At 53.5% G+C, this 25,953-nt stretch overlaps 1 protein-coding gene across 1 annotated transcript in view; it reads right to left on the bottom strand.

Moving 5' to 3' along the window:
- Positions 1-1,091: 1,091 nt before the first annotated feature.
- DNAH1 (dynein, axonemal, heavy chain 1) overlaps positions 1,092-25,953 on the bottom strand; it is a gene marked incomplete at its 5' end in the record, with an annotated part of 71,367 nt that continues 46,505 nt past the window's right edge. The window contains 31 exons of the mRNA XM_009578465.1: positions 1,092-1,213; positions 1,615-1,849; positions 2,279-2,485; positions 2,747-2,891; positions 3,286-3,416; positions 3,610-3,780; positions 4,536-4,712; positions 4,800-4,979; positions 5,413-5,583; positions 5,772-5,903; positions 6,517-6,675; positions 7,100-7,240; positions 7,655-7,855; positions 8,355-8,506; positions 9,168-9,363; positions 9,448-9,673; positions 9,781-9,952; positions 10,360-10,498; positions 11,331-11,450; positions 11,945-12,070; positions 12,319-12,450; positions 12,872-13,063; positions 13,688-13,855; positions 14,321-14,512; positions 19,397-19,582; positions 20,710-20,820; positions 21,351-21,542; positions 21,902-22,073; positions 22,871-23,079; positions 24,229-24,364; positions 25,076-25,272. Coding sequence (XP_009576760.1) covers positions 1,092-1,213; positions 1,615-1,849; positions 2,279-2,485; positions 2,747-2,891; positions 3,286-3,416; positions 3,610-3,780; positions 4,536-4,712; positions 4,800-4,979; positions 5,413-5,583; positions 5,772-5,903; positions 6,517-6,675; positions 7,100-7,240; positions 7,655-7,855; positions 8,355-8,506; positions 9,168-9,363; positions 9,448-9,673; positions 9,781-9,952; positions 10,360-10,498; positions 11,331-11,450; positions 11,945-12,070; positions 12,319-12,450; positions 12,872-13,063; positions 13,688-13,855; positions 14,321-14,512; positions 19,397-19,582; positions 20,710-20,820; positions 21,351-21,542; positions 21,902-22,073; positions 22,871-23,079; positions 24,229-24,364; positions 25,076-25,272 — 5,190 coding nt within the window. The remainder of the gene's footprint in view (positions 1,214-1,614; positions 1,850-2,278; positions 2,486-2,746; positions 2,892-3,285; positions 3,417-3,609; positions 3,781-4,535; positions 4,713-4,799; positions 4,980-5,412; positions 5,584-5,771; positions 5,904-6,516; positions 6,676-7,099; positions 7,241-7,654; positions 7,856-8,354; positions 8,507-9,167; positions 9,364-9,447; positions 9,674-9,780; positions 9,953-10,359; positions 10,499-11,330; positions 11,451-11,944; positions 12,071-12,318; positions 12,451-12,871; positions 13,064-13,687; positions 13,856-14,320; positions 14,513-19,396; positions 19,583-20,709; positions 20,821-21,350; positions 21,543-21,901; positions 22,074-22,870; positions 23,080-24,228; positions 24,365-25,075; positions 25,273-25,953) is intronic.

Consider the following 25,953-nt stretch of genomic DNA (forward strand, 5'->3'; position numbering starts at 1 on the left):
GGGCTCGTCCCTGGAGCTGGGCCTTGTGCCCAGCCCTCTGTGGTGGTGCTGGGGGGCAGCGCATGGCTCTGCTGCCATGGCTGCTTTCCTGGGGACTGGCGCTGTGGCCTTGGCAGTGCCTGTGGGTCACGCAGGTTTGCCCCAGGCCCCGTCCCCAGAGAAACCCAGTGAATTATGAACAGACCAAGTTCATAGAGTGGCCTCGGTGCTGCTGGGCTCGGCGCCGGGGTGGACGCTGGCCGTGGAGTCACTTGGTGCCCTTGGCGAAGCCTTTCAGCGTAGCTGTAATGGTCCAGGTGGGATGGGGACTGCAGTGGTGGGCAGAAGCAGTGGAGGGAGCCTAAAGCTTCTGCTCCTACCCAAGCCGCTCACTGGCTGCTAACCCAGAGCTTACCCCCTTTCCTACCGCAGCAGGCGAGCCTGGCCTGCCTTGCCTGCTGCCTTCTACCAACCCAGCCAGCGCTCCTGCACATGGTCTTCTCCTGCCTGTCCCCAGCAGCCTGGCAGAAATAACAGCAGCCAGAGGTCAGCACCTCTCTCCAGAGAGGTCTTGAGGCATAGCTGGGCCAAGGGGAGCTGCCACAGGAGAGGACTGAATTTTGCAAATGTGCAAATTTGTACAGATCTTGACTATGGAATGAAACTGTTCTTTTGGTATTTGTTGAAGGGAAGAAAATCCTTCTGTCTCTTGCTGTGTCTAGTATCGAGTTCTGTAAATAATGGATCTGTCTGAAGGAATAAAGCTATCCTGTAACAGCCAGCCAAGGGAGGGGTGTGCGAGGGAAGGCAGAGGGGCTGGGAGCACCAAGTCCCTGCTCCAGGCCCCGCTGTCCCCACTGACAGCTCTTCTGTGTGCTAAAAACTTGAGGTAATTGTGGGGATTGCAACACCACCAGGTGAATGTGATGCTGGTGGAGTCAAGCTCGATTTATTGACACAGCTCAGAGGCAGGAGGAGAGGGGGGGCAGCTGCTGGCAGTCAGCGCTTGGCTCCTGCTGCCTGCCCGCACTGCCTACCTCTGTGCAGGACAGCGGAGGCCCCGGCTCAGGCCCTCAGCTGGGATGGTTTCCTGGGCTGCGTGGGTTTTCTGGCTAGAAGTCCAGGGCGCAGATCAAGGCTGTGCCCCGTTTGATCCAGTGCTTCTGCGGCTTGTCCGTAGGGATCTCCACAGCAATTATGTAGTTGGTGGAGTGGCCCGTTGTTGACAGTGTGCCTGTAATAGGGGAAGCAAGGGCAAGAGGGTGGTACTGCAGCCCTGGCTGCTGCACATTGACCAGGGAGTCCCTTAGAAGTGACCCTACGTGAGATCCCCTGTCCCATCTCTGTGCTAGATGACAGGCTGAGCAGGACTGGGGGAAACAGGCTTGTGTATTTTTGGGTGTGGGCTTGAGGAGAGCTTGGCCAGAGGCACTGCGATATAGCCAGAGTGCCTGGCTGCTCCGTCTCCGTGACCACAGCAGGGGAAATCTTTTTCTCCCTGGATGGTCTCAGCCAACACTGCCTCGCTCCATGCCAGTGTGGCAGGAGGAACGCCTGCAGCCTCTCCTGGGCTGCCCTTCCTAGCTGCTTTTACAATCTCCCTTGCTTCTGGAGACCTGTCTTTAGGGCACCTACCTGCGCGAGTGAGAGTCTTATAGATTGGGCACAGGTAGGTGCCGGTGGCCGGAGGCTTGCGGTTGGGGACAGGAAGCAGCCATATGACTGCCATCTCTGTGTAAAGCTCCTTGGGGCGCGACTCCGCTAGCTGAAACGCAGCGGGGTCCCAGCGGGCGCCTTCGAGAAACAAGCCGTGGATGTAGCAGCCTTCATCGGGATGGTGAGTGAGCTCGCTCACCGACTCCTTCATTACCTGCGGAGGAGAGCGGGCCCATGTCTAGGCATGTCCCTGGAGGCTCAGCCCCAAGGACCCCCTTAAGCTGCTCTTAGTTGAGTCAGCACTGCCAAAGGGGAGCCTGCCCCAGCTCTCAGATGGGCTGGGCTGGGTTTTCTGGCATCTCACATCATGAGGCTGTGGGGCGGCCTGTGCCAAAGCCTGTGGAGGGGGATGTGAGCAGGTCTCGAGAGGCAGAGAAGCCTCTGCTTGCCTCATGGAGGTGTCGGGCAGTGTGGGTGGGTGTATCAGCACAAAGGGGATGATGGGGTCCATGGGCAGCTGTACAGTTAGTGCCTTCGCCTCTTGGGCAGGTCAGGGCTAGAACTGCTGCCTTTGTGGCCTTCTAGCAGCAGATTAAAAAAAAAAAATCCAGAAAAATCCAGAGCCTCTGGCTGACTTACTGACCTTGAAGCTAAATGAGATGGTGTCAATGGAGATGGCAGACTTCCTGGCGAAGTTCTGCAGTGTCCCGGTGAGGAAGGCCTGGGGGAAGAAGAACCCACTGATCCAGAACACGGAGGGGATCCCGTGGCTGATCCATTTCTGCAGGAATTCAATCCGCTGCACCAAGTCGTTCACCCAGGATGCCAAGGGCTTCAGTGACGGGTAGGCCTGTGGGGCACCCAGAGGAAGGGTTGAACACAATCGAGGACACCCTAGACCTTGTGCCCCAGTTGCTGACAGCTGCCCAGGACTTCATCCAGCCTGGGGCTGGGAACAACTGCGAGCCGCACTAGGCAGGAGATGTCTCCATGCCCGTGGAGCAAGAGCCAGCTCCATGTGAGACAGCCCAGTCCAGCTGTGGTGGCTGATGACCCATACCCCTGGTTCGGGTGAGCTCCTGCAGGCAGCTGGGCTGGCCAGGGCACGTACCTTGTCATTCCACACCTCGGGGACAGTGTTGTTGTACAAGCTGCTGGCCATCAGCTCCAGCTGAGAGGACATCACAACCAGGCCCTTGAGAGCTTTCAGCAAATCCTTCAGTGTCTGAGCAATCACCTCTAGGAGCCTGTTGTACCTACAGAGGAAGAGCAGAGGGAGCAGAGCGACTCAGCGCAGTGGTTTATTGGCCGTGTCTGCCCAGAGAGGGTATGGATCTCTGTATGACAAGTGAAGCTCCTCCATGTAACCCCTAGCCCCATTCCTCTTTAACGGGGTCTCATAGCTGCCCCCCCCAGCCCTGAACTGCTGACGATAGCGGATGCAGACACTGATCGGTCCTCACAGGACAGGGATCAGCTGAAGGTCCTGGCTGGGACAACACAGTTGTTAGCATGGCTGCCAACCCCACTGCCATGCTCAGCAATGAGGTTCCTCAGAGGTGGGTGGGAGCAGGGGCCTGCACATCTCTGCTGGTTCCCCAAGGGACCAGCCGGTTGCTGGCCCATGACATGATCCCACAGGGGTTTTACCTGATCACCTCCTGTACCAGCACTGTGTTCATGGACTCTTCGTAGAGCAGTGGGTATTTGTGGATCACCTCCTGCAGGTTCATGGGGGCAGGCAGCTTTGCCAGAATGTCCTTGGAGGTCTCCTCCATGAGCTGGAAGAAAGGCAGAAGTGGGTGAGCATCCTCCTAGCCATGGCTGCCAAGAAGGGGGAGAGCTAACGCCTGGATGGCAGAGCCATTGCTGGCACCCAGCAGGCAGGGTGGCACCTGCTGAGAGCTGGTATTTGTGCTCGCTGCCTGTACCAGGCACTGGCTGCCAGAGCACTGACGGGATTGGGGCACCCACCTCTTCCCTGCTGCGGCCTCCCAGTGTGAAGGTCTTGGGTTGCAGCTGTGTAATGGCCCCCAGCAGAGCAAAAGTCTCATTCTGAGCGAAGGTGATGTTGGCATTGTCGTGTAAACCAAAGAGCTCTGGGCTATCATTGAGCGGCAGGCTTTTGACGTACTGGAGGTAGCCCTGGAGAGGAAGTGAGGCCAAGAGCACAGGGATAAAGCTGTGGTGCCCCTTCAGGCTGATACGGGGCTGTCCCGAAAGAAATGACTAAGCCAGGGTTGCTGGATAAGCTAAACCCAGCAGATCTAAACCCAGCAGATCACAGACTCAGTTGGGAGATATTCCTTGTCTTGGTGTTTGAGATTTATTCATCTGGCTTTTACGCGGCTCTTGGTCCCCTGTCACAGCCAGGAAACGCAACTTGCAGCTTTGACTTAGGGACAGCTTATGTGTGCCCAGAGCAACGCTTGCTGACGCAGGACTCAGGCTGCTGGGGAGGCTGACAGGGTGGCAGCTCCTCTGAGCCAGGTTTGGTGGCTGAGTGGAGGCCATGGCCATGGTTTGTGGTCTGGCTGGGGAGTTAAGTTGCACTTGTGTAGAAGCAAACACATGCTATGAGAACGGGCAGCTTGGCAGTGAGCTTCCTGCTGTGTCTCCTGCAGAGCTCCTCAGGTACTTTAGGTATGTGATATCAAAATGATTCAGAGTACAAAAGCTTTCAGCTGGGGAGCTCTGGTGATAGCTGCTACCACCTCCTGTACACAGGCACAAGATTTTCTTCCTATTGCTTGAAACAGATGCAGCTTCCTGAAAGCAGCTGAAGATCCCCAGGTTCTTACAAACTTATATTCCCCCAGGGAACTGGAAATGCGGTGGGTTTCAGGGAGGAGTAGATCCCCCTGGATTTATGAGCTGCAATTTGTTACTTGAGTACTTACGTCGAGGTCAGAAGAGGTACTGATCTGCTTGTAGATCCCCGATTCGGAATAGGCAAACTCAGGAATTAAAACCTCAGGCTTGTAGAAATCTTCCAAAATACTCATGATGCAGCGTCTGTCCCAGTCATCAGTCACACGGCCACCGTAGTTGATCTCCCCAGCTGTGTACTTCAGAACCTGTGAGGGACCCCGCCACGGCTTTCCGACCCGCACGTGCATCATGAGCCTGTTCCCTCCACAGGAAGGGCCAGCTCACGCACTTACCTTGTACGGGATGTCTGTGTATTCGCTCAAGAACATCTGCAGCTGACTGATGCAGATGCGTAGGTCTCCATCTGTGAACTCATAAGGGATGTTGAACCCCAGAGGCCCAAACTTTCTCCTCTCCAGCATGTTCCCATGGAAGAAGCAAAGTGACAGTAACAAGGATTTAAACTCTGTGACCTGTGGGCAGGGGAGTAGGGAGAAGAGGTGCTCAGCTTGGGAGGAGGCATCCTGGGATGGGGTCAGTTCCTGCTGGGACCTGGCAGAGGAAATGTGCTAATTCAGCAGTGCCATCTGGAGCCTGCAGAGGTGGAAACCTCAGTCAGGCTGCTGTGCTGGGGAAGGCTGTGGCCCACTCCCTTGCTTAAAGAGAGTTGCAAGTGTCTTACTCCACGCCTCCGCAATCCTGTTGCTTCTGTTTCTCAAAGTCTAATTGGCTCATCACAGAGTAGATGTGGGCTTATGAGAAATACCACCAGCCCTTCTCTAGCACGTGAGAGCTCTAGCGGAGAGGAAGATCTATGCCTGGAGAGGAGCAACATCCAGGTGGAGAGCATACATTGGAGCAGGCACGGGCTGGGGACAGCAAACCAAAGCATGACCTGGGTCTTACCTTGGGGCAAGAATTCAAGAAGTCATCACTGAAACTAATGTAGGACTTGAGCAGGTTGGCCTTGACCCCGCGGGGGGGCTCGATGGTCATCTTGGAGCCATTCTGGAGGATGGACACAGGGAAGTGGTTGCTTGGTAGACTGGTAAGCCAGAGGCGAAAGTCGTGATGCACCTGGAAATCCAGAAGGCAGGAAGTACTCAGAGGGTGCAGGCACAGCCACTGCAGCTGCTCCTGCACTGACCCTCTGGTTTTATGGGGAACCTGTGGATGTGATCGAACTAGATCTGGGCTCCTCCCAGGGCTCCAGCCTCTTGCCTGTTATCCTCAGAGTGGGCAGGCTGCTCAGTAAAACAGCTCACCTTGTTGGGGTCAATGCCTTCGATGAGTCTCTCCAGTGAAGGCATCCAGCTGGGGGCCAGGTGGCAGTTCTGGAAGAAGACCCAGTTGCCCTGCTCCATGGCACTGTGCATCATGGCTTCAGCACGGGGGCCCTGAGGAGGCAGATGAGAAGAGCTCGGAGACCCTGGTCCATCGCAGGTTGTGCCCTGCTGAGCTGGACAGGGAGACAGCTGTTGGGTGGAAGGACCACTTTCCAGAGTTACAGCCTGGCTTTGTCCCCATGGCTTAACTGGATTTTCGCTGTCTGATGGCACAGCAGGGGCCCTTTTACAGCTTTTGCAAGCCTGTGTGGGAGGGTGGGCAGATGAGAAGAGCTCGGAGACCCTGGTCCATCGCAGGTTGTGCCCTGCTGAGCTGGACAGGGAGACAGCTGTTGGGTGGAAGGACCACTTTCCAGAGTTACAGCCTGGCTTTGTCCCCATGGCTTAACTGGATTTTCGCTGTCTGATGGCACAGCAGGGGCCCTTTTACAGCTTTTGCAAGCCTGTGTGGGAGGGTGGGGAAGTTAGACAGCACTATAGGGGCAACTGCCGTAGCCCCCATCGAACTGGCTCCTCCAGCTAGCAGAAGGTTGGTGAGTAAGGGCCCTGGGGCAGGAAGGTGTTTTCACTGTGCTGCAAGGGTGTTTGACCTGCTTGGAACTAGGTGAGATCGCTGGGAGTGCCAGCAGGACAGTGCTGCCCCAGGTGGGCACCAGCAGCTTACCTGGCCTTGGCCCAGAGAAATGGCAGAGAGCTTTTGGGAGAACTTCATTTCTTCAGCAAACTTGTAGAGTTCGGCAGCTGGGTCAGTGCCTGGGGACAGCACGAACACCAGGGGGGTGGTGGCAGTGGACTCCCTGAAGACAACTGAGAGGTCAGTGGTCTGCAACACAGAAAGTTGGTCAGAGCAGAGAAGCCATAGCGGCACCACGTACAGCACCTCCTCACCCTACCTGGCCTCCAGCTTCTCTCCAAGGCACCATCGTGCTCTTGGGTGCTGAGGCCAGAAACATGTTCAGTAAAGGCCTAGTACAGCTCTCCTCCAGCAGCATTAGGATAAGTAACCACTTTCCCATTTGTCATTCAAACTCTTCCCTTGTATGCCTGCGCTATGTGGTTTAACTAGTGGACATTAGGCAGGATATCCCTCATCTAAGACATGTCTTCCCAGCTGTGGGAATACTGCAGCTGCAGAAAGGCATGAGCACCCTCACTGCAATTGGAAAATGTTGACAGCCCATTTACAGCAAGCTCAAGGACTCCTGATCCACTCCTGGCTCCACCAGCGCTTCTTTTTGGCAGGTTACCTGCGGCTCAATGAAGTGTCGATCCAGGTTCAGTGCCACAAAGTCCTGCATGGCGTTGGTGATCTTATCTGCCCGCAGACACCGCAGAACCAGCAGCTTCTGGAACGCATCAAGCTCAGCCTCCCACTTCCCGGGCAGGAGCTCTCTGCAAAGCAATGAGGTGCATTTTGGGGGGATGTGTCAGATCCTGCAGCTCCCCAGGAAGCACCCAAGTTGTCCGCAGGCAGCCCCTGGGGTTTCAGAAGGGACAAGGACATTCCAGCCACTTGGCTGAGGTTGTTATCCATAGCCCTGAAACCATCAGCAGGCAAGCCAGAGCTGCTTCCACTGGGGAAGCGCCAAGTACTGCTGGGCTAAGGTGTCATGTGGCTCTGCCTTGGCCAAGCAACACGCACAGGCAAGGGCCACCCTTGAGGAGACAAGGTGGTGCCTTGTGTGGCATGGGACTGACTGTGAGCAGAGCCAGCACTGTGGCTGTATTGGCTCCTCATGCTCTCCCAGGGATACCACTGTCTGCTGGGTGCAGTACAGCTAAGCTGACAAAGCAGGGGGCACTTGCCTGTGAGGCTTGGGGCTGTCAAAAATGGCTCTGAACGCTGGAAGGTTGACTGCAAAATCATTGGCGAAACCAGAGAAGTTCTTCAGGTTGCTCAAGGCCAGGATGTCCCCCCATGCTCTTTCGTATAGCCAGGCCGGAGCTGGGTTCTCCTGCATCTCCTTTATGGTCCCTCCTGACAGCAGGTACCGCCACTCATCCTGGGAACAGGATAGGACGTGGTCATGGATTATAGCCTACCTGCCTGGGCCTGAAGCACGTGAGTTTATGCCACATCCAAGTAAAATCCTGTAGTTACTTTCTGGCTGCCTCTTCTGCCAGGTGTGTGTGTCAAGGAGTAAGTGAACTGGAGGATCTGGTGAGATCAACATCACAGTTCACCTGCCGCTAGCTTTTCTGTGTCTTCTAATCCCTGCCTGCTCCCTCTGAACTCGCTAACCTTTGCAGCAGTCTGGCAGCAAACTGGCAAAAGCTGCAGGTGATTCAGGCTAGGCAGCTCTGCATATAGACACAGGCAAAGGTTTGAGATCTAAGTGAAGAGAGAGGCGCCAGGTTTGCCTACCAGCCTGCCAAGCCTGTCCCGAGCCCCAGGGAATAAGGCTCCTCTTCCACCCCGGCATGCTATTCAAGGGGACTGGACAGGCTGGGCTTGAGTTGCCCTCATGGGATCTCATCAAAGGACCATGGTGACTTGCTCACCATATCAATCTGCCCATCATTCATCAGAATCCGGACGCAAACCAGGAAGGCAAACATGAACTTGTGCTTCTCAAAGAGGCTACGACACACATTGCTGTAGAGACTGAAGGTGATGTAGTTGTTGATGTTCATAATCCGGTCCTTCACCGTGTCTGAAAAAAAAGCAACAAACAGACAAGGGTGGTGGGTGCTGCGGGTGACGTGGAGGGTGCTCTCCACATCAGCTGTCGACGCCTGGTCACAGGGGCACACCTGCACTCTGCCCAGGACGAACAGACACTGTTCTCAAATACAGACTTAGCACAGAAACCCCTGTGAAAGTTCAAGGCTGTGAGACTCGGCACCCAGAAGAAAACACTGCCCCAGCACTGGAAGGGAGTCCACACTGCACCACAGCAGCCTACACGGGCCCAGACACCATCGTCCTGGCTAACACGTGATGCTGGGCAGGGAAAGCTGCCCCCAGCCTGGCAGCAGCAGCCAGGACCTGGGCGTGGAGGTGGCTCCGTCACAAGCAGAGCCACACCATTACCAGGATGGCACGTGCCTCGCCTGTGCCCTGGCACTAACATCTCTCCCGCCTGGTCAGACAGGGCAGCAGAGAAGTAGTGGGGAAGAGAACGGAGGGGAGGCTGTGACCACATCTTCCCTTCCCTTGTGTGCGCACAACTAAGGGCAGCTCTGGACCATGCTGAGAGCTGATGCCAGCAGGCATGTTTGCCTTGACTCTGCAGGTGTCCTAGCTTCTGCTGCCACTAAGCCAGGAACGTGGGGTGAGGAAGGGGATGGGAAGGGGCTGTTCCAGGCAGGCACCTGCTTTCTTGGAGTTACTGATCCCTGTTAGGAAGATGTTGAGGAACCACTCAAGTGAGTACTGGTACATGGGGTCCACGTTGGACAGGTCTGAGACACAGAAGTAGAGGATTTGCGAGCGGACGGCAACAGGCACATACTGCAGGCGGGTGATGTTGATGTCCTCCTCTGTCTGCTCCGCCACCATTACCTTGGCCTGGGGGACAGAAGAGACGTCATGATTAGTGCAGTGCTGGCGGGGGATGCACAGCTGCAGGGGGAGAGCACCTCCACCTCTGACCTGGATCTCCCCTGCCTTGAGCTTGGATGCCTCCAGCACTTTGATGAGCTCCAAATCATCTACGGGATTTCCTTCAGAAGTGCTGAGCCGATACAGGATCTGGTCTTCTATCTTCTTCAGCTCCTGACGCATCTCAGCATTGCTAACAATTAGTTGGTTTCTAGCTTCTTCTAAGTCAGGCCGCTCCGCAGCCACCACTTGTCCCAGCAGTTGGTCTTCCAAGCCACTACAACAAAAGCCATGGAGGTTAGGGTGGGGGTACAGGCCTGGAAGTTTGAGGACTGTGAGGAAGGAGGCTGAGCAGCGTGGGCAGCTAATGGGATAAGCAGATACCTGGGCGAGAGGGTGAAGTTGATGAGGGTGAGCTTCGTGGAAACCTCAGGGCTGTAGTGAGGGTTGGGCAGGTTGGTGGTGATGTACATCTTGAAACTCTCATGGTAGGGGATCACTGTATCCCCTAGCTTCAGCACTGTGTTGCCTTGTTGTTTGTAGGTCTGTACCAGAGAGGGACAAATGCAGGAAGGCTGGGAAAGCTACCTCTTGTGAGGGAAAGCATCCCACGGTGCCCTGTGCTCTGCAGTGAGTAGAGAGTCTGAAGACTCTCTGGACAGAGGAGCTCAAAGCTGCCTGGCACACCTGAAGGCCTGAACCTGAATGCAGCAGCTGTATTCCATGACCCTGCCTGCCATACCAAGACAAAATGCCTGCTGGCAGGAGACAGGGGTGTGCGGGAGGCTGCTGACATGGAGCCCTGGCCCAGACAGACGAGCACAGAACAGGCAGCATCCACGTGAGTGCTGCCTGCCCAGAGAGACCTGCAAACCCACCAAGTCCCACTGCACCCCATCCAGATACCCCCTTCCAGCCCGGCCAGGTACCCACTGCGCTCCTTGCCAAGGCAAGACATGGAACCAACAGGCTCAAGGGCCGGATCCAGCTCCTCGCCGACATTTTCCAGCAGGAAGGGCTTTCCAAAGGTAATTGAATTTTCCAGACTGCAGAGGAAGTCCCGGTCACCCATTTTGGCCACCTCCAAGCTGTTCACCTTCTCCTGAAAGGCAGCAGGGGGGGCAGGGTCCCTGCGGTGTCCTGCCCACCTCTGGTGCATGGTACACCTCTCACTGGGTTGATTTAGCTCCCCAGAGCAGCAGAAATAGTATCTTTTCTGACTCAGATAGTTTTTGGCTATTTTGGCAAGCTTAGCCCATGTCACCAAGCACTAGAGACAGTCCAACAAGGCAGCAGGAAGGGGGGGAATGGGAAGACCTCCTTCAAAGAGTCATGCCCCTATAGAGCCCCACACTGGTAACTCCGAACTTGTTTGCCTGCAAAGTAAGAGCAGGTGCGTGGGAAAAGCCTTCAGGGAGCAAAATAGGAGCAGCTGCCCGAGCCTCCCACCTGACCTTTCAAAAGGGCAGTGGGTGGCTCTCTTTTGGGAGAGAAGAGGTGTGTGTGTGTGTGGGTCTGTGTCCCCAGCACTCTAGCAGCAGGGACTGTGCTCACTAGCCAGGTAATGCTACCCTGATCCCTTCTGTCCTAGGGACCCTAAAGGCTGTTATGGGAGATGCTAGTGCTGTTCTGTGTGTTTTAGGTTGTGGTGAAGGATATAAGGCCCCCAGAATGCTAGTGGGGGATAGGAATAATAGGAATTTGATGCCTTACTTGATGCCCACCTCCTGCCCTGTGCTGATTTCCCCAAGCAGAGAAGTCCACCTGGGATGAATATGGATGTGGAGCCTGTCTGGTGCTGGGGAGTCTGGACTGGGACAGTGGGGGGTCTCGCAGCTCTGGAGCCCAAAGCCTGAGGCTGCTGTGTGCAACTCCTAACAGAAAGCTGTTTCCCCTATCCTGGCATATCTGGCTTTCCTCCCCACAGCTCTTACCAGATTCTTGATCCATTTGTTTGCTTGTCCTTGGGGATCTATGTAGTGAGTCCAGCGCTGGGAGAATTGTGTTATTACCCCATTCTCCACAGACAGGGTGTCGTTGGGTAAGCCGGCAATCTAATGGGGCAGAAAAAGCTGTTGGGAACACCTGGTAGCACAACACAGCTGACCAGAGAGAAGCCCTTCCTGCCCTGGCCCAGTATGGCAGATAGGGGATGGTGGTGAGGATACCTTCAACAGCAGCTGAGCCCAGAGCTGCAGCTCTGCCTGAAGCAGCTGAGCAACGGGACAGAGCTGTGCAGGCAGAGTTAGGCTTGGGCAGGCTACGGTCAGGGCTTTTCTCTAAGCCTGTGGTTTGTAAAGGGGAAGCCTTATGGGTTAAGGCTGATGCCCTCAGAGCTGCCGCTGCTGCCCTGTCCTCTCCTGCTCATTGCACAAGGAGCCCTGGCAGCAATTCCAGCTCTGCAGTGTGGAGGTGCTTGATCGTTATTGAGCTGTTTGGTTTGGGGTCTGTCCTGTGGTACAGGTGATCCTAGTGAGTGGTGAGCTGAGTGTTTTAGCCTTTGCCTGAGGCACCTTCAGCCTCAGTGTTGGGTTTTTCTGCAACTTGCCTGCCAGGAGCGGATTTCCATGGGGTCTCCAAGTGTGCTGATCAGGTTCGGCTCCTTGGTGTGAGGAATGTTGTTTTCTGACAGCTGCGTCAGCCACTCCTTGCACAGTGCTACGCGGTAGTGTCCCTGCCAGGAGAAGCACCATCATAGGCTTTCTTTTAGTTGCAGCTAGTCTGCTGTGAGCATCTAAACCCTCCTGTTTCCATTCAAATGGGACCCTGTGCAGCCTCTGGCACAAATGGGGAGAGATCCTGGAGGGATCTTGCATCCTTTTGCCCTATTCTTTTCTCTCAGTGGATCTGGCCAGCAACAGCAAGAGGCCAGGAGAGCAAAACAGCTAACCGAGCCCCTCGCAGAGAGCATTGCACACTTACTGTAAAAGGGCCCAGGTAGGCCACAAAGCCAGCTGCAACCAGCACGTCCCCAGTGATGTTGTTGATCTTGTAATCCAGGTTCTCTACAGTGTCCTGCCAGCGCACCTTCTCATCAGCCAGGCTGTTTATGAGCTGTAGGATAAGTTGCACATGTGAGAGCTGCTGTGGTCTAACCCTGTGTCCTGGACTTGCTGCTCTCTGGGTAATGCTAGAGGTGATCTTAGTGACCAGAGGTTGCAGGGTGGCCCCTGCCATATCCTGAATTCTGTCCCCAGCTTTGAGCACTTAATCCTGGGATTACTGGGCTGCTCTCAGGTGTCCTGGAGACCCACTGCTGGCTGAAGAAGCTGTGCACAAGAGAACATCAGCTTTTCTCACCAATGCCCAACTAGCTTAGCTTCCCCAGTCCTGTTCTGCTGCTGAGATCTGGCTAGGCAGCTTCAACCTAGGATTGTCGTGAGTCGCAGGCACATAGAGGTTTTCACCACTGTGCTCCTTGACCTGAAATCAGGTTGCCTCATGTAAGCAGGCAGGACCCAGCTCTATCCCTTACCGTATCAGCGCGGCCCAGTCTCTGCTGACACTGCTCACACTTCATCTCCAACTCCTCCTTCTTGGCTATGCAGCTTTTGTACTTGGCTTGCAGCATGGCAATGCCACCTTCAACCTCCCTCAGGCGTTCCTTAGCTTCCTCAAGGACCTGCTGAGTGGCACGCAGGTCCTCTTCTGCCTCCCGCCAGGCTTGCTGGGGAGATGTACAAGGAAAACAGTGGATATGCTGGGCATGTGGCCAGGCTCTTCCCCAAAAAACCAGACTCCTTGGAGCAAGAGTTGGTTTTCCATAAAAGCACTAGCTGATACTGAGATCCTTCCCTGTATGACAAAGGTTGAGCTGCCTAACTCCAGGGGGATGTTCTGCAAGCCCAGGAATAAAAGTAGGGGTGAGGAGGGCATTTCTGCATAGCTCCAAAAAGCAAAGAGCCTGTGCCAGCTTACACAAGCTCTGGATGTGGCCCACTGGTGAACAGGAGGAAAGGTTCCTCTGCTTGCCCCAAAACAATAATAAAGAAATAGCTAGCCTTGGAGAGGATTAAGGCTGAAACACTAGTGAGATGTGGGAATGCTTCTGTAAGTACAGTTTCTGCTGAGCCAGGAACTCAGCACTAAGAGCAAGGTATCACTTCTGTCCCAGCATATTCTAGGCTGATTTCTTCTACTTTATTATATTCATGGGTTTTGGGGCTTTGGCTCTGCCAAGGCTTGGTCTGAACGTTAAGTCCTGACCTGCAGAATGTGGTGATTCTCAGCATCTCTTGCAGGAGTCCTGTGCTCCCTACACCTAGAGCAAGTGGGTCACATTGTCTCTTACCCGCTTGGGCTCCACGACCTTGGCCACAAAGTGGTACTTGTGCATGGCACGCACCCACTGGCAGATGGAGGTGCAAGCTTTGGAGACCTTGGCGATGGCAGCTGGCTGAAACTCCTCACTGTCAATGTAGGGTTGGATGGCCCTGATCACAGTGTCCGCAATATTGTCCTGCAAGGAATGGTGGGAGAGAAAGCAGATCGGTGATGAGGGTGCCAGAGATCTGACTGAGGAGGGTCTCAAAGGGCTTCCCCCAGGGGCTGCAGCCTGCCCCAGGACCTGGCAGGGTGGTTAAGGCATCGCACTGGAGCAAGAGGAATCCAATTGCTTGATGTTGAGGCCTAGGAGGCATGGCAGTGGGATTGGGTAAATCCCTTCCCATACCACTGCCATCCAGCTCTTACACATGGAAAGAGCAGAGGGACAGAAGGGGAGGACCTGTGCATCTGGATCCCACTGCTCAAGGCAATGAAATGCAGCCAGCTGACCTGAGGACTTCCAGGCCAACTACATCCTCATCCTCTGTGCTGCTGAAGGGTGTTGCCCACAAAGAGCTTTAAGCTTCATTGCTGTGAGAAGGATCTCTGTGAGGCAATACCTGATCCCTGGTCACAGCCTCCCCCTGCCACCACTTACCTTATCGTACTTAAACAGGCTGTCCAGGAACTTCCCTGGGTCCTGGAGAAGGCCTCTGCCTGGTTCCCAGTAGTCATCCACCTTGGAGCCTAGCTTTTCTCCTGCCACCCTTTTGGGCTTGATTCCTTTCATAATGCAGACGGCTTCAATCACCATCTTCACACCAAGGGGAGGCCGCTGCATCGCTCGTACCTTCAAAAGCCAAATGGAGACAGTGGGTTGGCCTGGTTCTCAGTGAGATAGGGTGCTCATCCCTCAGCTGGCCTAGGGGAGACTGGGACCAGAGGCAGGACTTTTAGAGGATGCAATACACAGGCAGGAGGGAGAGTGGTATTTGAAGGGAAAGCTGGTTATCAGAGAAAGGGCATGGAGCAAACTATAGGCAGGCTGAAAAAGCCTGCCCTGATGCTCTGATAGGTATATCTTACACACTGAAGATGTCTTAGCAAAGGAGCTATATCTGTATGGCCCTGGGGAGGAGGCTGTATGGAAATGGAACACAGGCAGGCTTTATCCCTTGCTCTGTGGGCTCTCGTTTGTCTTGTACCTCACCGTAACAATGCTGCACCTCATGAGCTGGTCTGCAGCACTTGTGGAGTCTCTCCTCAAGCAGGCAGCTAGAAGTGCTGCTGTGGCACCCTTGAGCTGGCTGTGGGTGTCAGCACCTTTAAGGGTGCCTCCTGCTTTTTCCTTTCTAGTGTTGACCATCCCTGCCATGTTCAGCCAGAGATACTCTCAGGCCTTCCCACTGGACACAGTCAACAGAGGGGCAGAGTTTGTGGTGATGCTGAGGCTGGTCTATCCCCATGCAGACACCCTCTGTGAGAAGGACTTTGACTGCCCTCAGACAAAGCAGTTCCTTAAGTGGTTCTGCAGCACAGTGGGTGAGGAGAACATGCTGAGCCCAGCCGAGGTGGAGGCCTACGATGCCCTGCTGGCCCAAGGCAAGCCCATCCTGGAAGGGGATGCCCTCGAGCAGGCATTGCAGATGTGCTGCCAGGTCCCGCAGCTACCAAGCATGATACTGGATGATGAGGGTCCCTCTCTGGAGGCCCTGCAGCAGGAGCTTCAGGAGCTGAAGGACTATCGTGACCGTCAGCTCTGGCGGCACAGCAAGCTGCAGGTTTGAGCAGCCAATCTGCAGCAGGAGCTGAGGTATTTGGAGGAAGAGGAGAAGGTGGTGAAGCAGGACTTGAGGAAGGCTCAGATGGACCTGGAAGTGGAGATCTTCCAAACCAGTGCTGTCTTGAGCCAGATCAGCAAGGCTGCAAAGCAGCTGGCAGAGTGGCATGCGGATGTGGGGAAAGGCCGGCCGCCGGCACTGCTGTGCGAGGTGGATCTTGGCCCCTACATGGAGCTAGAACAACAGGCCACCGATGTGTTTGAGAGGTTCATCCAGCAGGTCCTACCAGGGAGTGTCCAGGCTCTGGATGCTCAAGGAGCAAGTGCACAGGGAGAGAGCAGCCTGAAGGAAAGGTTGGAGGCTGGGACACAGATGGACTTAGACTGGGAAATACTGGAAGGAAGAAGAGGAGCTCCTTATCAAGAGTGTGCAAAGACACCATGGGGGGTGGCACCAGCAAGTCAGGGAATACTGGTCCAAGGCTCGAGGGCAGAGCTGCTAGCCGAGGGGAGCAATGGGAGAGAGGTGTTGAGCATGGGGGATGAGGAGGAGAGAGATGGCAGCCAGGAAGCCACAGAGAGAACGGACGCCAAGCAAACAACGATGCCAAAAAGCCTTGAGACTGATGGAGATGAGTTACTGGGGGACCAAGACAATTACTGGAAGGAGCTGGGCCAAATGGAGAAAGCACATATCTGTGCCCAGAGGGAGGTTATAGTCATGTCAGCAAAAGTGGAAGGCAACTGTGCTGCGCTGGAGTGGGTCCAGAGGACTCTGGAAGCTCTTGAGGAAAACCAGGTAGGGCCAGTGCTCCCTTTCCTCCACCATCCTTTGTGGCAGGGTCTGCCTGTGCTGCAGGCAGTCCCTCCTGTTCAATGCTGGAGCACAGCTGACGTGTCAGGAGCGGGTGGCAGAGCCAGGCAGCGCTAGTGATCCGCCCTGACACCCGCCTGTCTTCCCCCTGTACAGCATGTAGTTAAGGCAGAACTCCAGTCAGGCTGCCATGCTTGAGAAGCAGCTTTATGCCCTGTGTTGCGACATCATGCAGACCCTGACCCACCAGCTGCCACCCCTGCTGAAGGCAGAGGCCCGCCTCTCTCACCTGCCCATCCTGCAGAGGCAGCTCAGCCTGGAAGCTGCCCGTACTGCAGTACATCGCAAGGAGGCAGGAGGAGGCGGCTGCATGGCTAGTGAACCAGCACAGCCGCCTGGATCTGCTGGAGCTCCAGCTGAAACGGGAGAGAAAGGAGCTGGACCAGAAGGCTGCTCAGCTGGGGGAGATGGAAACTGCCATGTGGGAAGCCCAGACCAGGCTGCAGGAGCAGCAGGACTACTTCTAAGATACCAGCTCCTCCGACAAGGGTTGTCCAAGCACATGGATAGACCCCAAAGACCTCTCTGCTGTATGGTAAGGACATAGGTGTGCGTGTGCATGAGGAACAAACTAGATGTGGAGGAGGTGGCATGGGAATGGGAGAGGCATGTGGCAGACCCAAGCTACCATGCAATCTAGCAGTGCTCTTCTGCCAGTGCAGAGCCACCCTGACTCCAGAAGATGGCACCTGCTTCTTCCTGGCTGGCTAGGGCTGATGCAGCAAAGCATGGACTTGGAGAAGGGAATAAGTACGGAGAACAGAGGTTTTCCTAGGATGTGAAGGTGGAGAGTGTAGAGGCAAGTCTTCAGCCATGGAGAAGGAGACCTGGGCCAGAAGGAAGCACAAGCTGCTTGGAGCAAGAGCTTTCTCTGGTTGGGTGTCCTGCACTGACAGGGGCTTCTCAGTCCTCCCTGCACAGCTCTGGAGTAGCTGGTGCTGGTGTCTGCCAGCAAGGAGTCCCTGACTGGTTCTTAAGCCGGCCTGGTCCTTTATGGTGCTCTTTCCAGACCTCCAGGACATGGGCTGCTCACCAGGAGTGGCTGTCCTCATTGCTGCCCCACAGCTGCTTGCATCCCAGTCCCACAGCGCACAATGTCCCCTGAGCCCTGTTCTTCCTCAGCGCTGGCCCACTGCTCACACCTCTGGCTGGCTGTCCCCTCTTCCAGGCTCTTTGACATGCTGGTAGGGCAAGATCAGGAGCAGCAGCTCTTCCGCAGCTATAAGGCTATAGCAGCCCAGTGCTCCCAGTTGGTTCAGGACCAGAGGGTGCTGGAAGCACACCTGGCAGCTCCTATGTCCCAGCTCCCTGCCCTGGAGTCCTCCACAGAGGTGCTCTACCGATTGCTGTACAACAGCTCCAACCAGCTGCAGCTCTCCTCTCTGGTAAGCAAGCACTCCTGCTCTACTAGGCCTTGCTGGGTGGCACAGGGCTGTGAGTCAGGGCCCTCTGTACCATCTTCCCTGGGTGCTGGGGGGAGAACTTACTGCCTCTCAGCCCACAGAGGGAGAGGAGGTTGGCCTGATCCTTGCCTTGTCCCAAAAGCTATCCAGTGAGGCAATGGCTGGCTGAGGGACAAAGGTGATTCTCACTGTGTCTCACATGTACTGTTAAATATAGAGATTGGGGTGCCTTAGCCAAGGTGGCCCAGTCAGCTTGGACTGGGTGTGTTCGGAGGCCAGCGCCATGTGGGTAGTTTGTTTCTGGTGGGCTGAGCTGTTCCACAGGTGCGAGGAAATCTCCCCCTCTTTCTGCATGCTCATGTGCGTTTGGGCTCTGCCCCTCAGGAGATCACTGAGCTGATGCAGCGATTGATCACCATGCAGGACAACCTCTACCAAATGCTGACAGACCTCCTGAGGGACTTGAAGGTCAAGCGCAGATCTCTGGAGAGCCCTATCCTGCAGACAGAGCGCAACCTTTATGTGTATTTTTACTGCAATGAGGATCGGCTGAGAGAGGTGGTGGAGGAGCTGGAGAAGCAGGTGTCAGCTTCCTCCAAGGGACCACTGATGGAGCTGCCCTATGCAAAGGAGTAGGTCAAAGGGATGCTTGCTCCCTGCCATAGGAGTAGTGTCCTCTTTTGGTTGAACTGGGTCATTAATCCTGGACTGGGAGAGAACTCTGGTGGTCCTGGCTCCAGTGACAGGTTACTTGGGTCATGGCCCAGCAGCTGGCCTTAAGAGAAGCAGGGAGCTTATTCCTTAAACAAAGAGTTTCCCAAAGCTGGTGGGTGGTTTAGATGATGTGTAAGAAATTGATGTATCTTGTGAGTTGGCATAGGAAACCTTGTAAAGATGGGAGACTTTTCATGCCAACTCTACAAGAGGATGGGTGCTGGGGGCAAGTAGACTAACACTGTCTGTGTCTTTCCCCACCTTCTGGGGAAAGTTTTGTATGTTTTGTGGGGAATAAAAAGGTCTGTTATTCACAATTGCAGAGCAATAAGCCTGTCCCTCCCCTCCACAGCTGTTACACCCTGTGTGAAGAAATCTTGTACGTACTGAGCTTGCTCTCTTGGCTATGGGCTGTGACACTTGCCAGGCTCAGAATCACCTTCCTTTCTCTGACTATCCTATTTCAAGCCAGTATTCCTTGAAGTCTGAGCACCAGCCATTGCCTCTTCCTCTTCTCTGCCTGTGGTGGATCCCCTTTCAAAAGAGCCTGCTGGTTCAGTGTGCTGCTAGATCTGTCCCTGTGCTGTGCAGTCAATACTCAGGGTTGCATTGTGGTACTGCCTGCCGCCTACCCCCATGGACAGGCACCATGGGGTGAGCCCTCCTCAACACCCTCTCTGGCGCAAGTTGGAAACAACATCTAGGAACACCCAGGACGACCCAGGAACGATCCCTTTCAGCAACAACAGCTGCTGCCTCTCTGCCCTCCAAAACTCTTTGCTTCTGAAGGAATGAAGCTGAGAAGCTGCATGGGCAGCTGCCCAGAATGTGAGCTTGGGGGATGGATGGAGATGCTGGAAAAGGCTGGGGATGCTGCAAGTCTGAAGAAGGAGAATTGCTGCAAAGTGAGAGGCTGTCCAGGACCAGAACCAGCTCTGCCACCCTTCCCCTCAACCCAGTTACCTCTGTAACATCACTTTTGTTGAGGTTCCTCAGGCTGGCAAGAGCAGCGTCCAGGGCTGGGAGGGCTTCAGCCAAGTCCTTCTGAGCATCATCTGCAATGGCTTGGGCTGTCTGAGCTTTCACTTTGGCCTTCATCTCCTCAGCCTGCACAGCACTTTTTGTCTTTTCAGCCACAGCTGTATCCACCTGCAACACCAGAGATGGCCTCAGAAGCATGCTGGAGCCAGAGCATCCCTTTGGCTTAGCACTGCTAGGTAAGGATCACAGCTGTCCTGGCAGGTCATGTGTTTTCTTCCAGCAGAGACGTGCTGGGGCCTAGCTGCTGGAGGGGATCCCCTTCCTGCATCATACTGGCAGGAGGTTTTTCTCAGCCTGTAGAGATCATCCACAAGCTCCAGCTCTGGCTGTGCCTGGAATGGTGTTAGTCCTGCAGGAATTAGCTGGTCTACCCATTTTTCCTATTGGCACAGGGAGAGGATGCATAGGGATGCAAATGCGTAGGGAGATGGAGGAATAAGAAGATATGCTAGGGGTTTTGTTTCTAAAACTGTCACTTCTGCCTACCCCAAGGGTTAAAACACCAGCAGGAGGTGTAAAGGGAATGTGGAATACAGACAAATCCTTATCTGCTATGTGGGAACATGGGAGATTGCAGAGTCTTTCCCCTTTGCATGCAGAGCTGTATGATGTTAGTGTCTCTGTTCCCCCTCAGTCTGGCCATCCCACAGCAGGGAGACAGGCAGGGAGGAACACAAGGAGGGAGGGAAGGAAGGTAGTGACAGCGAACGCAGGACAGTTCCCTCTTCTGCAGTGGCATGAGTGACTCTGTGTGATCATCCCTGAAGTTTGGGCTAGCAGGGGCAGGCTGCAGCTGGATCAGCTCCCTGAGGATGGGTTGTGGGGGTACGATCCCTTTCAGCAACAACAGTCTGGGCTTAGAGCTGCTCAGGCCACCTGAGGATTTTGTTGGTAGTGTTGCTAGTCTGTGCTTGCAAGGATCTAAACGAGTGAGGAAAGGGAGCTGGTAGCTTGGCTGACTGACCCCTGGGTTGTGGTTTCAGATGGGTATGTGAGCTATCGGTTCTGCTAGCAACTGGCTGGTAGGTTGTGACCGGCCCCCACCAACACCAGAGCAGCAGAAGGCCATTCTCGCTGGCAGTGCTGCTCTGCATAAATACCTGCTGTGCTAATCTGAGGCCTTTTTACTGTCAGATCAAGCAGGATTTCATACAATCCTCACAAGGCCTCCCCAAGTGCTGTGTCCGGTCTGAGCAGTCGGACTTGGAAAGTGCAGGGCTGTCCAGCAGCAGTACCTGCAGTTGCTCCATGGTTTCCAGTGTGTCCTTGGCTGCCTGTGCCAGGAGAGGGCGGGCAGACTCCAACTCCTCCTGCATCCTCGCTACATCCTCTGCTGTTTGCAGGAGCTGTGGGAGCAGAGCAGAGTGAGAGCACAGGCAAGAGCCACAGAAAGCCCCAGGAAAGGGCTGTGCTGCCCCAGTGAGTGCTCCCTGCCTGGTGTCAGGCTGTACAAAGCTGGTCCCTGCTTAAGCAACAGTCTGGCACTGTGGTGTGCTTATAAACAGTAGTGTCTAATGGTGCCTGCACATGATGGGCATTACTTCATGAGCTCACGGCAATCAGTCAGCAGAACAATGTTGCTGTTATAGGGTTTTCAATTAAAAGGTTAATAAGGAACATCCTGAGAGATGATGAGCTACAGAGAGGTCTGTGGTCCCCAAAGACTGGGGACCATCATTCTTTAGAGCTGTTACAGACTCAGACCTCCAGAAAGACTGGCCCTGGCAGAAGGCATAGTTCTCATTTGTTTTAGCATGAGTTTTCTCCTGTTACACAGGAGATGTGTAGGGCACCTCGCTGCATCTCTGCAGCTATAAATACACTGCTCAGAGCAGGTAAGGGGGGCCCAAAGCTCTCCTGGGTGTGAGGGATGAACCTTGTCCAGGCCACTTTTCATCCTGTTCTTGGCTGTCTTCAGTTCCTGTTTCTTCTTTCCAATCAGGGAACAGAAGATGCTGAGGAACTCGAGGTAGCTCTTGGGAGTGACATAATTGTGTCTGGCCAGTTCTGCCAGGTACACTTGGCACTTCTTTGCCACGCTCTGATGGATTTCTACACATACTTGAATCTACAAGGAGAAAGGAAAGAAACAATCTTACTCAGTACTGAACATGTGGTAGAGGCAAGTCTATGTGATATCCACAGAGAGCACAAGGGGCTTACAAAGAGCGTAAGTATACAGTCACAGCAGAGCTTATATAAGCTTGTGGGCTTCAATGCTGTAAAGAGGGTGACAAGTGGACATGCCCATTTCAAGGCATACAAAAGCTAACTAGTTCTGTATTTGAATGACCCTGCCATGAAACATTTCTGCTACAGGGTAGGACCTTTCTGCAGGTGTCCTGCATCCATTGTCTATGTGTATCTAGAGACATGGCACATTGAGCATACAGGAGCCGTGTTTTGTGTGTTGAGTATGGTACCTACCATCCCATCGACATCTTCAGTACTGGCACCAAGATGCGGGATCTCGTGCAAGAAGGAGGAGGCAACGCACTGTAGGGCTTCAGTAGGCCACTCATTAAACCAGTTGATGGTACAGCAGTTCACAAGAGAGGGGAACTGCCTCAAGCGTGCGCGGAAGACTTCTCCGATAGGGCTGAGGGAAAGACAGGCAGAAAAGAGATGTTACAACTAGCTATAGATATAAGGTTAAAATAGCCTTCCTACTTCCCTAGAGCCATCCTGAACTCTTACAGAGTAAGAAGGAAGGGAATATACCCAAGAAAGAAGAAGGAGGAGGGAGGGAAATAGGGAATGTAAGTTCAGGCAGTGAGCTGCATGTCTTAAGGTGCATGTCATAGCTCACTCTTGGAAGTCCTGGGTATGTTCTGGAAGTATTAAGATGATAGTGGGGTGATGTTTTCTGGGTCCCTCCCTAGGGAGAACGCTTAAGGGGGAAGAAATAAATGTGATCTGAAGTCTATTTCAAGCAGGTGAGTGCAGAGATTGCGTCACCAGACCAAAATCATGGCCCTGATTCTTCCACTTGTACTTGCACTGAGAATGCCCTGTACCTTCTGGCAGCTCTTCTGCAAGGAAGCAAGCTTCTCATGGACTATGCACTAGATTCATGAGTAAACATGGTGCAACTGAACCCCAAATACAAGCAAGATGTTTTTGTAACAAACAGGTCAATGGTGCATGAAGGAAGAGGAAGCTTGTATTTAATCTGGATCACATATAATCATATTCTTAAACTTTTCAACTTCATCTTGAAACCAGCGAAGTGTAAAAAAAAGTATCCAGTCTTACGGGAAGGTGGTATGCAAATCTTATTCCTCCTCCAAAGTCAGGGGCTTGGAAACAAAGGTCCCATGACAAAGTGATGTAAGGCAAAGGACAAGGAGGGAATAATTAACATTGACAGCATGGAGTCCTACCCCTGAACTGTACCTCATGCACAGGACCATGTGGATATTGCTGCGAACCCGTCCTGTGTATGCAGCCATCAAATTGGCCTTGGTGGGCTGCTGCCCTAGATCTCGAACAACAGCCTTCATAGCCGTCATGATCTCTTCTTGATCATCGGGGCTATAAATGTTGGGAACGTCACCTGAGTTGAGCAGGTTGTTGATATCCTCAAGGAAGGACTCATTTTTAATCTAAGTAGATGATAGGGGGGGGAAAAAAAAAATGCAGTTTCCTAAGTCATAAGACAGCCATGTCTCCACATGCCATGTAGATCACTTCTGGATAAATATAGCCTTCAGCCTCTGTTACAAGAAATTATTTCTATGATCGCTCGGCTCCAGTAAAGCATACTCTGACCCTTGTCCAGCATTTCCAATTGAACAGCCGTGTTCAGCCATTTCAGGAGTGGGGGTGTGTGTCTGAGAACAAGCTGCCTCCTGCGCATTCACTGTCTCCTTACAGACAAATTGCACTCAGGGCCTTCCTCCCTGTCTCACAGTGACTCTGCAACCAGACCGCAGACACTAGGTTGCTCTGGGTCTTCGTTCCTCTGGCACAGAACACTTCACTATTAGGATAAAGCTCATCAATGTGGGAGACAGAGTAATTGTACGGATGTGTCACCATCTGTGGGACGATCTCCCTCCAGAGCTACACTCACCTCTCCACCTTTGCTAAATCAGAAATACACGCATCCATCTACTTGACTAAATGCACCCTCCCATGCCCCCCTTCTCCCACATACGCTTCTCACTGTAGGGAAAATTTGACAGATGCTCATCTCACTGCTTAGGGCACTGCCAGAAGGGACTTGGTTCCTATGATAAAGAAGGTAGTAAAAAAGCCTATAGGCAACATAACTGTGAATTCCAGAAGTTGTCCTAGTCATTAGCAAGCTACAGTTTACAGTAACAAGCCAACATTACCCTGTGGAACCAGCAGGCATAAGGCCCTAAATCTATTGCTATCTTTGAAAAGAAAGAGAATGATGTTGCTTAGGACTTCTAGTATCAGTGGTCAGTGTAGTGCTTAGCTTCAGACAGCTGGGTCTAAAATCTCTGATCCCATCAAACACTTGGATGGAGCTGAAAGACGCTTCCTTGAGCAACAGAAGAATCAGCCCACTCACACACAGCTCTACAGTCCCTCTGGCAACAAATGCACCACCTTTAGTATCCCTGGGGCTTTTTTATAAGATGATGAAGATGGGCTACTTAAGAAATACAAGTTATGCTTGGTTTGCATCAACCTCCTCAATCGTCTTTAGGGGGATTTATTGAGCTTAGAGATGTGTTTCTGACTCCTTTTGAGATGGAGTCCACCATCTAATATTCCTGTACCTGTGTGTCCACGAACAGAAATGTCTTGGGTAGACTTTGAAGGCCTGCCTTCATCATGATCTTCCTTACGTCATCTCGCCATTCAGTCATGCCATAATTTTTCGACAGTTCAATCTGGAAACACTCATAATCTGCCCTAAAGGAAAGAGAAGCCTGCGGAGTTACATCCAATGAAAATCTCCTCATTTGTCAATCCCGAGTATGTGTCATGGACTCAGGGGGAGAGGACTCAAGCAAGTTGTTTTCCTGCAATGAGTCCTGAGCACACGCCTGTCCTTGTGCATGTTCAGCCGAAAACCCACGAGCATGTTCTACTTAAAGCAGCGATACCTGAGCTAGCTAGAAACCAGGAGAAGTAAAACTCCATGAGCTAACAGAGTCACACTGCTTCCTGGGCCCAGTGCCTCAGAGTGCAGAGGGAGCAACTCAACGTGGATTTTTTTGTGATGCTGCCCTCAGAGGCTGGTGTACCTGGGAACCGTGATTGCGTTTCTCTAGGATTCAGAGCTGGAAGAATTTGCTTCCCCAGCCTAGTTCCCTGGCTCTTCATGTTTCCCCCTTGAGGCCCCTTGGCTCCCAAGACTCACAAGTCCTACTTGCCAGGCTGCCAGTGTCATTGGATCACTAGTAACTCCTGTCTTTGTCTTCCTGCTGCCCAGCTCCCAGGAAGGATTTTTCTAGTGTAGGTGTGCATGTTAACTGAGCCCTAGCTCTTGAGTGTTAAACCTGAAGAGTCAGCAACCAGAAAAATGTGTAACCAGTAGCAGGAAGAGCAGGAAAAGAGATTCTCTGGAGGCAGCCCCAATGGAGCTGCTCCACATTATCTGCATAGGAGCACATTACTTACATGTGAGATGCCAGTCTGGTGAGAGACTGTCTCCCACTTCCCCCAACGCCCAGGAGAAGAGCATTCCCTGGAGCCTGCCGTAGGATCCGGCTGATTCGGCAGATGTGCTGTATCGCATCCATGAAAAGCACAAGCTTCAGCTCTGGGGTGTTGATTTGATTGTACTCCTCCAGGTAATCCTCAATCACAACCTTCAGCTGTGGGCAGAAACAGTCAATAGTGGCTACCAGATAAAAGCAATTGTGGGTGGGTGGTTGTGTGTAAGCACAGCCAGGCCTCTCAGAGGGCAAAACCTGGTGCTCAGCAGCTGCCTCTCTCAGTTGCTCCCTAGGAGCTGCTTGTGGGGTGGTGATGGCTCTCTTTGCTCCATGTTCCTATAGAACTACCATTGGACTGAGCTGAATTTCGCTAGTAGTGGTGGCAGCAGCTGCTGAATGGTGACCTTAAACTAACTCAGGCAAGTGACCAGGGTCTGCTGTTCCCAACGGCGCTGTTTGCCTGGAGAAACAGCAAGGCCTAGTTCAAAATAAAATAGCTGATGGCTGCCTGACCCATGCTGTTCCAGGGCCTCCCTCTGGGAGAGCTTCCTCGCTCTATAGCTGACCACTGCCTGCTGCTGCATCCTGTGGTCAGGATCCTGGCTGGAAAGGGCAGGTGCTGGAAGAAAACCCTGCTGGCTGTAGATGAGTAGAGAAGCACATTCCTCTCCTGTTCCAGCCATTGCACAGAATAGCTGCAGGAGCAGTCTCTCCTGCCCTTTCCAGGGCTCTCTTCAATAGCATCCTCAGGCCAGAGCAGGAGATGAAGCATGAAGACATGTGGGATTCAGTCCTACCCTCTTAGCAATTTCACTGTGAACCCGGGCAAGCAACATCAGC

Source organism: Fulmarus glacialis, unplaced genomic scaffold (assembly GCF_000690835.1).
Source record: "Fulmarus glacialis isolate BGI_N327 unplaced genomic scaffold, ASM69083v1 scaffold30865, whole genome shotgun sequence".
In the NCBI taxonomy this organism is placed as follows: domain Eukaryota; kingdom Metazoa; phylum Chordata; class Aves; order Procellariiformes; family Procellariidae; genus Fulmarus; species Fulmarus glacialis.